The following is a 12592-nucleotide window of genomic DNA, read 5'->3' as shown; positions in this document are numbered from 1 at the left end:
AGTTTAGTAAGTCACAGCTGCAAAATACTAATGGGAATTCTTTACAGACGAATGGAAAAACTAGTAGAAGCCAACCTCGGGGAAGATCAGTTTGGATTCCGTAGAAACACTGGAACACGTGAGGCAATACTGACCTTACGACTTATCTTAGAAGAAAGATTAAGGAAAGGCAAACCTACGTTTCTAGCATTTGTAGACTTAGAGAAAGCATTTGACAATGTTGACTGGAATACTCTCTTTCAAATTCTGAAGGTGGCAGGGGTAAAATACAGGGAGCAAAAGGCTATTTACAATTTGTACAGAAACCAGATGGCAGTTATAAGAGTCGAGGGGCATGAAAGGGAAGCAGCGGTTGGGAAGGGAGTGAGACAGGGTTGTTGCCTGTCCCCGATGTTATTCAATCTGTATATTGAGCAAGCAATAAAGGAAACAAAGGAAAAGTTCGGAGTAGATATTAAAATCCATGGAGAAGAAATAAAAACTTTGAGGTTCGCCGATGACATTGTAATTCTGTCAGAGACAGCAAACGACTTGGAAGAGCAGTTGAACGGAATGGACAGTGTCTTGAAAGGAGGGTGTAAGATGAACAACAACAAAAGCAAAACGAGGATAATGAAATGTAATCAAATTTAGTCGGGTGACGCTGAGCTAATTAAGATTAGGAAATGAGAGACTTAAAGTAGTGAAGGAGTTTTGCTATTTGGGGAGCAAAATAACTGATGATGGTCAAAGTAGAGAGGATATAAAATGTAGACTGGCAATGGCAAGGAAAGCGTTTCTGAAAAAGAAAAATTTGTTAACATCGAGTACAGATTTAAATGTCAGGAAGTCTTTTCTGAAAGTATTTGTTTGGAGTGTAGCCATGTATGGAAGTGAAACGTGGACGATAAATAGTTTAGACAAGAAGAGAATTGAAGCTTTCGAAATGTGGTGCTACAGAAGAATGCTGAAGATTAGATGGGTAGATCACATAACTAATGAGGAGGTATTGAATAGAATTGGGGAAAAGAGGAGCTTGTGGCACAACTTGACTAGAAGAAGGGATCAGTTGGTAGGACATGTTCTGAGACATCAAGGTATCACCAATTTGGTGTTGGAGGGCAGCGTGGAGGGTAAAAATCGTAGAGGGAGACCAAGAGATGAATACACTAAGCAGATTCAGAAGGATGTAGGCTGCAGTAGGTACTGGGAGAGGAAGCTTGCACAGGATAGAGTAGCATGGAGAGCCGCATCAAACCAGTCTCAGGACTGAAGACCACAACAACAACAACAACAACAACAACAACATATACAATCTAGGAAATCAAGACGGCACTTATTTGTGGAATGAGAATCACTTGACATTGTCACCTGTCTATGATAATATCATGGCGCTAACACAAATTACACAACTGAAGATGATGGCAAATGGATGTGAAGATCAGCAGAAGAACTCTTAATGTTTTTGTTCATATGTATCACTAGGTCTACCTGAACTTACAGTCAACTGATCATAAACTTAAGGTCAGCTGATCACTCATTTAAAAAAAAAAAAAAAAAATTGACCACATGGAAATGGAATCCGACTCTTATTCATTCCAAGGTAGAGAAGAAATGTCAATATGTGCCAGTAGTCCACCTAAATAATGGGCACTAATCATTGATAGTTGCAGGAGGGATGCTTGTCTTTCATCATCCACAATATGATGTAAACCTATTTTCTAAGCTTCAAAATTGACCACAAAGACATCCCTAAAATCACAACATACAGTGCTTGTCTACTCCACTATGAAAGAAACCAAATTTTTCAGTGTCCTATAAGACAGAATTTGAAGGAGTCTTTAGTGAAATAACCCTAAAATTTATCTATTCCCAAGGTATACATGGAAAAGCTTGTGATAGCAGCTGGTAAACTTGTTTATTCCAAAACAATAAAATTAGAACTGGCACCAGATACATGTGATTTACTTTCATGTATGTATGCAAAAATACAGTACTTCTTGGTAATACTAGAACAACAAATGTGCAGCTACGATTATGCGTGTATGATTATGAACCTCATATCCTAACAATATAGTACATGGAAATTAAATTCCTAAATTACTACAGTTGATTTTGACGACTCTGTGAAACATTTAATTACCTATATCTTAAAACTAGTATGATACGAATTCGTTGTTTTGGTATAAAAGGGACAATAGATTACACTAAAGGGGCCTCCCACTGCTAGAGCAAACAGTTATGTGCACTTGTAGCAATGTCTTAAAAATTAAATGTGTAACCTGTAAGAGGAAACAGTTCACTAAATATTTGTACAATGAAGTAAACAGCCTTAAGTTCTGATTGACGAAGACTTGCTGGTGCTGTGGGGGCTATACCATTCATTTATCTGCTCTGAGAACCCCTCATTCAGGCACCTGGCAAGTTAAAGAAATTACGACTGAACTTCACACAATTAGTTTCTGTGGACATGCGGAGCAACCACCCATGCCTACATAAACTGTCAGGCCTCTTTTTTTTTACCACTGAGGTACTGTTATGCGTGTCAAGTTGGTCCACCAGCACAGCACCACAGGCTGAATGACAAAGCATAAGGAAATTTTCGATGTTTTGACTGACAAATTCTTGGCAGTGATTCTTCAGTCGAATGAAGCCCACTCTCCAAAGGTGTATGTTAACTGATTAGTACTTCCTTACATTCAAAGTAAGGGTTGGACTGCGAACTGAACCCAGACCAGGTCCATGCCGTGACCAAAGACAAAAAGTGGCATTTAATGAGCCAAGAAAATCATAATTAGTTTTAAATCTTCCACTTACTACAAATACGTAACCATAAATGATTAACAGTTTTAACAATTTACTCAGTAGTGGTCATACATGCACAACAGGGTCGAGTTAATACTATTTTCCACACCACCACATGATAGATTCTTGTTCTCATATTTATACTGATTTAAAGCTTGTATTCTGCGCTCTCTTTCACTCATTATGGTAGACCTAAATAAAAAGAACTACAGAAACAAGTGTGCAATACTTAAGATACCTGAGCATCACACCCAATGAGAGCCGATGAAGGAAATTCTCAAAACAGACATTTTGGAAGGAAAAGTGAAATTGTGTAATAAAACAACTTCCTTATGCAAGCACCCACAATAAATCTGCACCCTTGGGAAGAAAAAGCACATCCCGAGAACTGTATCACGGACAGCAACAAAGTAGTTCACACAGCCACCTCGCAATCCCCCCCTTTACAGTCACAATTAGTATGTCAATATTCACCCAAAACAGTTACACACTATATGTATCTTCTTGCACACAGCTCTCCCTTATCAAATGTGTGTAATTTTATCCAATCCCTTTTGAGCATATTTCCCAGTGCAAAATCATCCCAAAAATCTTCATATATTTCACAAAACCTGACACCAGCCTTCGTCATTTCCTCACATTCTTTGCCCACAATACACAGTCTAGAATTCCCCTTACTCTCATCACTTCTCCCACTCAAGTTATATCTGGCATTACTTCATTTGTTTATTTTACTGCCTCTATATAACTTCTTCGTTTAGATACACGTTTGGGCTTTTTGCTCCTTGTGTAATACATCTAACGTTTAATCAAACAAACTGCAGTCTACACCAGAGCCAGCGGCATTCACAGTGGTGCTTATCCCTATTGCTCATAGGTTGGCAGTGCATCAGCTTTGTGTAGGAATACGACGAATCTCCAACATAATCAATGAGAGGAGAGAACAGAAGCAATGTATTTCTAGTGCCAAAATTGAAGCCACTGTTTTGTCTGCTATTTTTGGGTGTATAAGTGAGTTTTTAGAGAAATACTTTGTGATTACAGCAGCAGTTGCCGTAAAGTGGACTGATTTAAGTGGTTAGTTCTGCACTGCGATGTCGTCTGTCGGTGCATGTCTCATGGATGAATTGCAGAGGCATGAAAATTTATCAAATGTGATGGTGAAATGAGAATCAAAGGCCTGTGTGGATGGAATCCTCTGGAAGTGAAACGAAAGCTGCCACTTTAAGTGGATCAATGTTTTTCAATTCAATCATGGTAGGAAGTAGGTGGATCAATGTTCATTCATAATAGAGTTGGACATTCCTTTTATTAATAAACATTGATCCACATACCTTCTTCCACGATTAAATTAAAAAATAATGATCCACTAACTGTGCTTTTGCAGATCGACAGCACACAAACGCGGAACAGAGAAAAATTTTAGTGCCTTTTCAAATATATCAGAAGTGGCGACATCGACTTTGGTTTGTAGTTACTAGCACAGTTTAAATAGATGCAACTCTACCAAGGAGCAATTCAATTTATAATCTTCATTTACAGCAATGCTTCACCCTTTCTCCGAGTGCAATACTTTGAACATACCTGCCTGCTGCTCTCCCATTGGCTGCGTAACGGAACGGCTGAAACTCTTTCTTCTGTTCCCATCATACCTCATGGCAACATTCCTGTACAGAACACTTAAGCACACCACTAGTCCCATTCTAGACTTTTACCAATCATACATGTTTCCTATATCATGAATTCTCCTTGGCATTGTTCCCTTAAGCTTAGCCATCTCAAAATCTCAATGAAATTTGTTCACCTACTCTTAAGCTTTTCTATGCTCTAATCTGCCTTTGCCCCTTTCCATTTCTGCCATCACCTCTCCAGATACATCACTTTCTGTAAGTAAGAGCGTTTAATACCAAAAGTGTGGTGTCACCGCCAGACACCACACTTGCTAGGTGGTAGCCTTTAAATCGGTCGCGGTCCGTAAGTATATGTCGGACCCGCATGTCGCCACTGTCAGTGATTGCAGACCGAGCGCCGCCACACGGCAGGTCTAGAGAGACTTCCTAACACTCGCCCAGTTGTACATCTGACTTTGCTAGCGATGGTTCACTGACAAATTACGCTCTCATTTGCCGAGACGATAGTTAGCATAGCCTTCAGCTACGTCATTTGCTACGACCTAGCAAGGCGCCATTATCAATTGCTATATATCTTGTGATGCATTTACCGTCAGACCGACGTTCTTCAATTATGGATTAAAGTTAAGTATTCCAGAAGCTACGTACTTTTTTTACTAGACTCAACTCCTTTAACTGTTCCAGACCTCACGCCAGCCTGCATGAGCTTAAACGCGTGCCTTTCGGCTACCTCATAGTGGCTTGGCTGCCTTGCCAAGTCACAACAAAAAGCTTCTACACACTCCAAAGTTAACATACAAGAAAATGAAGTGATACTGACCATTACAATATTACTCCCATTGACACCCACAGCCTGGGGAACAGCTGTGGCAGCAGGGCTGGCACTTGTGGTGTTGATCTGCTGTTGCGTTGCTGCTGTGACAACCGGAGCTGGAGCTGCTGCTGTTACAGCAGCAGGGCCTGTGCCTGCTGCCAGCTGCACCAGATTTCCATTCAAGTTGATCACTGTTGGCATATTTACAATATTTCATTCCTAACAGAAATGAAAGCAAACTGTGACTAACACTTCCCCTGTTTACCTTGAGATGAGATGAAATGAAACATACATTCAAGACCAGCCAATAATTACATAACTGAAATGGTAATACCAACTGTTAGTAAGTTTTAGCACATGTCTGGCAAAGAATTCAGTGGACAATAGTGGCAAAAATTCACGACGATTCTAGAAATAAGGAACTAACAGTCTACAGTAATTTAAAGTCTGATGTACACAGGAGTGAACACACGTGAATGAGAACTCTCTGGTTTAAGCAGTAGATAAATGCATGCAATCTTGGATTCAGTTGTGTTCAGTTCACATCTGCTAGTGTTCCGTTGGAGGTTGGCTTTTTAGCGAATCATCAAAGGAAGTTCATATCCTCTCTGCTTCGGCACTAGTAGTACAGAAAGATTTTGTCTGCCATCTTTTTTACTTCTGCTGTTGGACACCGAGTTGGGTGAACAATGGAGATTTCTGAAGAGAATGTAGTTATGCTGGCTGAAGAATATAAATATCAACGGTGCTTCTGGGATCCAAGAGATCCATGGCGTAAATGTCAAAGAGAAAGAAATAGGATTAGTAGAAAATTGCGAAAGCACTCAAAGATCTAACTGGGACCATGAGAAAGATAAACTCATTACATGATCACATCGGGTGAGAACTGAGCAAGTAATCAAGAGCTCTGTGTTTATTTTCATTAAAAAATTAAAGACAATGACAGTTTTATTGAAAGTAAACAAGTGTGAATATGACTGGCAGAGGCACTGAGTTCCAACAGGCAAACATAAATATAATGTTTTCATTCTCCTGTACCTGTCTCTCTTGAGGACGCAACATCTTTGCTATCTGCTGAGTTATCTCTCTTATACCAAAACTATTTACAACAATTTTAATACATATTCAAGTGTATGTATTTAAGATGATTAAAATTAAAAATATATGCAAGACTATTACTTTCATTGATTATAATCATGATAGCTCTAATTACGTGCCTGATGTTATCACTGCTATGTTACAAACTTTTGACAATACATAAAAATAATTTACCTGGGACAATGCTATCTTTCCTCTAACAAGCTACATAAGCAGATTTGGGATTACGGAAGCATCTCTAATATGGTGCTAATGACGTCACTATATACACATGGCAACTAACACGACAATACGTATAAATAAGACAATAACATCTCCCTCCTAAAATACAATCAAACTAACGGGACGACCGCAGGAACTGGGGGGTTTCAGGGAGGGGACAAGCTAAATATAACAGTAAAAAGAACACATCATGACCCAAAACACACAAAGAAAAAAAAAAGAAAAAGCAAAAAAATAAAATCTACTGGAATCTGACACTTCCCTTGACCAATACAGCTCAACCACAGCTATTGATACGAAGGAACCAACACCTACAATATGAAAAACAAAACCAAAACCACAACACCACACACACAGTGCCATCAAACACAACAAGACATCTACAAACACAACCAACTCAAACTCCACACCTTAATGACATCACACACCATAACACCCTTACACCATGGGTCAAAGCAGACGGATGGAATCTGACACTTCTGTTGACCTGCAGATTTTATCAACTAGCCCATGTGACAGGTAATACGTAATTTCATTAACCATTATTGTTCCTTGTACCAGGAATTTATCTCAGGCAAAAAAGGTGGCAGGGCTTATCGGCCCACTACCCTCCGCCTCCTATAATACGGCAACGAACTACCCGTAGCCTGGTCAACTGCCCCGTCGTAGACTTGTGCCACCGATCTTCTACGTACTTAAACAAAATCCTTGAAATGCCTCATGTGTCACTGCAGACATCAGAAACTACCCAACATGTAGCAGCTATTTAAATGCGAAACAATCATTAATGTGACTAGCTCCTAGATGCTAATAACCAGAATGCAAACATCACCCTTTCTTCGGGTATATTTGTCATTGATAATTAGTGTACTTCCGAAATTTTAAATTTCCTTCCCAACTGTAATGAGACGCTAGCGAAAAGTGTCAACCAATATGTGCAATGTTTTAGAATAATGCTGAGTAAAGGTGGTACTGCAATTCATAGTTAAGCGCACTGCATCTATGTACATACTCCGCAAGAACCTTACAGTGCATGACGAGCGGATAGCGGGGGGTACCAGTAGCATTTCCTTTTCTGTTCCACTAACAGACCTACTGAAGGAAAAACAACCACCTATAAACATCGATAAAAACTCTGCATTCTCTCACCTTACCTTCATGGTTCTTACACTAAATGTGGCAGTAGAATCTATTTGCAGACAGCCTCAAATACAATTTCTGTAATTTTCCACAATAGTGACTTACAGAAAGAGCATCAGAAGCATTTCCATAATACTTGTGTGCTGATCAAATGTGTGGAGAGAGAACACATTTTAGACATTTATCGACGAAAACTTGTGTGACACCTACTCTAATGCAGTCAACCTGCAAGTATTCACCTGCACAATGCTGCTATCCATAGTGATTTACAAATAAAGAATCACTCTATAACAAAATCTAACAGATCTTTCAGCAAAGAGTTAAACAAAAAATTTAATCGGGAGCATGTTTCACAAAATTGTTAAGGCTTTCGTGGCCAATTGTTGACAAACTGCCTATTGGCTTCTGTCTTGGGTTCTTCGGCCGATGTTCATCTAATGATTTTTCTGATGTTTCGCCAGAACGAGTGGCTGGCATTGTCAAAGCTTCACCCTCCATTGCCGGCAATGGAGGGTGAAGCTTTGACAATGCCAGCCACTCGTTCTGGCGAAACGTCAGAAAAATCATTAGATGAATGTCGGCCGAAGAACCCGAGACAGAAGCCAATAGGCAGTTTGGGAGCATGTTTCCTACAAACAGCAGACTCAGACTATAAAATGGAAGACACATTTCACTACACAGAATTGTGTTTGCCTGAAAAGAAATGGAGGCTTTGAACATTCCCTTGTGAGCAACAGACTGGTTAAAATAAAGTTGGTGATGTTCCTTCCATGAACTTAGTGATTACCCCGTCTTGCAGTTTAGTTGTGCAGTACATAGATTCTGAGGAAAGTTTGGTATGAGTCATCGGATTTGACCACTGACTAACACCGTAAACAATATGGCAAATAATATGATGTTATTGGCGATTTTTTTTTTTCCTAACGGGATAAGCTACAGATGAGTGCCACCTCAACCATGATTTTAGTATCACATTTATTGTCTTCTCCAACTCACAACCAAACTGTCACTTCCCAACTTAACCTTGACCTTGGGCAAAGCTACACATTAATCTGTCACCACAACCAGTCCCCTCCCCCTCCCCCCTTGTTGCCATTGCTATCAGAAAGGTGATGTGGGACCAGACATTAAAATTACATCACTGGCCAAAGCTGACTCTTGTTGAGCATTCCTCCTGATCCCAAAGTATTACATATACACAAAACATGAAACAAGACAGCTAATAGGTGGGCACCTATACACAAAAGTACTAGTATTTGATGAATTGCAACAGAAAGATCAACAGTACTTATATCTTGTGGGCAAGTTACATTACTTCTGTACGTCTTCAGAATTCAGCCTTTCCAAATGGAACCATTAATGCATATGTCTTGAGCATGTTTGTGAAGCACAACAACCTACATATCAAAGGCTGAATGGAGATATAAAATCAGTCTATCCCAATACAAGAAACAGTTCTTATGAGAACAAAATCTTGCTAATTTCAATTTGCTTACGGAAAAGAAGATTATGGTTTAACATCCTATAAATATCAAAGCTGTCAGATGTAATATGGATGGAAAGTGATCCATTCCTTTTCAAAGGTATTATCCCAGAATTTACCTTAAGCAGTTCATGGACACTAAACAAACTAAATAACATTAAGTAGGCTTTTTTTTTTTCTTCATAAGAAGCTTGTTACATGACTACAGCTGATAATATTTTACGAAATAACTCTTCCAAAACTTTTGTATAACTATTTATTTAGTCACAACTAGTTTCAAGGCTACAGCCTCTTTACTACGTACTCATGCTCATTGACGTAAGACATTACTTATCATTAGCCACGAACAGGAGGAATCAGTTCACATCTAACATGTTCTCTCACTGGTCAATGGACATAAAAAAAATCCAATGCAAGCACACACTACCTCTTTCGGAATTCACTGAGGGAGCACAGGTGTTAAATTTTTTTAAGAACTCTGCTATCAGAAAGGAGTACACGGAGCTGACAAAGCAAACTTCTCCCTGCACATGGGCCACCATAGGCAGATGTGCAGTACACAGAGTGAACTGCCTTCTACACACAGTGTTGATACCACATGTGGTTGTACCAAATAACTACAAAAGTAGAAGTGACACGCAGAAGTAATTAAGACCTCAATTTCTATTGCCCCAAAGTTTTATCAACTTCTATAAATTCATACCCATGACTCAAAGTGATGACAGTATGTTCAATAAATCATACTACTGGATGACATGTAGTATTTAATAGCCATTGCAATACCTAATTTATTTACAACAGACTCACACATTGATAAAGTGATAAAATTGCCATAGTATACTACTGACAGGTTGAAGTGTCGTTTCAATTGACATTTAACTTAAACTCACCAGTTGGCTGAGTTGTTTGCTGAACGCCACCATCAATCTGCACTGGTTGATAAATAAAAGTTTGTCCATCTGAAGTCTGAATGATTTGTGCCTGTTGTGGCTGCTGAATGACAATTTGTTGTCCTGCACCACCCTACAAATTTCAAACATACATGCATAAAAACAATATTTGAAAAAATGGAATAAGTAAAGGTGTAAAAGTATTTCAGGTGCTTGGGAAAGTTAAGATATATGAAGTACACAATTTGTACATCAAAGTATAACTTTCTTCATGTCAACAGCATTTATTAAGACAATATTTAAAAAGTGCTACTTAACGAAAATTGAATTATACGACTGGAGGCAACATTACACAGTTCCACTAGTAAAAAAGGATAAACCTATTTGTAAAGCAGATCAGTGTCTTGTTCAACAATTTAAAGAACTATCATTATCTCACTATTCCTCAGCTTTAAAATAGACTACAGATTGTGTGTTGCTGTGCAAAATGCTAACTTTTAATCAACAAGAGGTATAAGCTATTTGGCAAAAAGACACACTGTAAGAAAAACTTAGGAAATGGATAGAATTATGATCAACAGAAAGAGGATGTCCTTAACAATATCCTTTTAAAACAGCAGCTATGAATGGAAATTAGGCCAACTATAAAAAATATGCACATGAGGGCCATATCCTGTGGCAAAAAATAAGGAAATCCAATGAGTTGGATCATCTAGACTAAATTACAAAACTCCTCTGCATAATTTATAAGCTTATACAGGTGTGTGGAATAGTCTCAATCATAAAAAAAAGTTTTCTAATTAATTCCATTTATTTGTTTACATACCATGTTCACTACTACATCAGACTGAAGACTAGCAACTATACACCAAAATATTCAAGAAATGTTCCACTTTTATGTCTTAATGATTTTTGACAGCTACCCCAAAAGCAAAATGTATCCATTACCACATGTTACTGGTAACATAGACTAATAAAAGTTCTTCAGAATGTGAAACATATTTGTGAACTAAAAATGGGAATATTACCTGTAAGCTGGAAACTGGTAAAACTTGAATTGGCTGCAATGTCTGTCCACCCTGTGTTGCCACTTGAATGGTTTGTGGGCTCTGTGGAACAGCATGAACCATAATCTGTTGCCCATTAGAACCTTGTATTACTTGTCCTGCTTGGTTAACCTGTACAACCTTTAAAAAGATAAGACGATTTGTAAGCTATATGACGGAAATCTACAAATACATCAAAACAAAGAATCTTCAACACAAAACTAATACCTGAACTTGTTGTCCCGCTGCACCTGCAGGCACGGCCTGCATAACAGTAACTTGGCCATCTCCTAGCTGTTGTTCCATTGCAAGCTTTCAGCTGCAATATTAACGACGTCGCTATCTGCAACAAAATGCAGTAAAAAAGTGAGGTTATGTCATCTCTCATAAAAGTTCTTTTAAATAGATTATGTAATTAAAATAATCATCACTGGTGACAACTAAGCAGTTATAGATTAAATTACCTCAAACATTCGGAAAGTTCGTAGTAGCGTTTTACTTTTCCAGGACTCGGGCATAAAGGCGAGAAGCGCCTTACGCTACGAATTTCACCACAGCCGTAATTCCGACTTTGGTATAATGATCGCGCCATCATATTGCACACAGCAAAATTTAAAAAAATACCAAAATTGCACTCAACACAAAAATATTCCATAATGTAGAACATGAATTAAAACGCGCATCCTGAGCAAAATTACACATAACAAATATGGCCTCCCATCTTGTTTCATGCAAACGGGGCCATGTATGACCAAATTCCACGCAAAAATCCACAGAAAAATCAAATTTCGGCGACACCTCTACGTACACAGCTTCACCAGAGAACTCAGATAATTTGTGAACTTACATTGGATATTTTCGACAGCACTTTCCCAATGATTGGTCGGCAAATTGTACACCAATAGACGGCGAATCACCAGCCAGTCCCGGCCACACAACAGCGAGCTAAGCTGTGTATTGGTGCTGTCGACCACCCAACTACCACTCCCTGCCCAGCTACCGACGCGCCAACGCGGTCGATGCCCTGCTCACAGGATGCGACAAAATTGAATACCTTTTGCAATGAAATTTCTGATTTATTTGCCGTAATAAAGCTTATGACGCACCAAAACTTTAGAAAAAGTTGTTGCGTAATGAAAAATGGCGACGATCGATATTTGATAAGAAAGCACACGTAAACGTACACTGTACATTGTTCGTTTTAGACCACTTGTGTATTTCTAAAGGCAAAGTGTGATCTGTCCTCTCATCTTGCATAGTGTTAAGCAAATGATGTTTGAAACCAATAAATGAAAAATAAAATAAATGAAAAGAATGAATGAAAGATTGATCATGTTCCGCTCACGTCGTATGTTATCACTGTCATCTATAGTATTTTCATGCCTATTAGGAGATAAACATTGAGCATCTACCTGTAATTTATTCTTTGATGGCGAAGATCAGATCCACTGTCACATTTACAAGTAAAGAAGGTGTTCTCAGCG

At 38.7% G+C, this 12592-nt stretch overlaps 1 protein-coding gene across 2 annotated transcripts in view; it reads right to left on the bottom strand.

Moving 5' to 3' along the window:
- LOC124622250 (nuclear transcription factor Y subunit alpha) overlaps window positions 1–12077 on the bottom strand; it is a 32252-nt gene extending 20175 nt beyond the window's left edge. The window contains exons 1-5 of one of the 2 annotated variants that reach the window (XM_047147907.1): window positions 11956–12077; window positions 11337–11451; window positions 11091–11249; window positions 10063–10195; window positions 5236–5420 (exon numbers count right to left, since the gene is read on the bottom strand). In XM_047147907.1, coding sequence (XP_047003863.1) covers window positions 5236–5420; window positions 10063–10195; window positions 11091–11249; window positions 11337–11414 — 555 coding nt within the window. In that variant the 5' untranslated portion in view covers window positions 11415–11451; window positions 11956–12077. Of the gene's footprint in view, window positions 1–5235; window positions 5421–10062; window positions 10196–11090; window positions 11250–11336; window positions 11452–11572; window positions 11916–11955 lie in introns of those variants that run through there. The other variant, XM_047147908.1, reaches the window with a different exon arrangement.
- Between the last annotated feature and the right edge of the window lie 515 nt (window positions 12078–12592).

The sequence above is a fragment of the Schistocerca americana genome, chromosome 7 (genome assembly GCF_021461395.2).
Source record: "Schistocerca americana isolate TAMUIC-IGC-003095 chromosome 7, iqSchAmer2.1, whole genome shotgun sequence".
NCBI lineage: Eukaryota > Metazoa > Arthropoda > Insecta > Orthoptera > Acrididae > Schistocerca > Schistocerca americana.
This window is presented reverse-complemented; position numbering and strand designations above follow the sequence as displayed.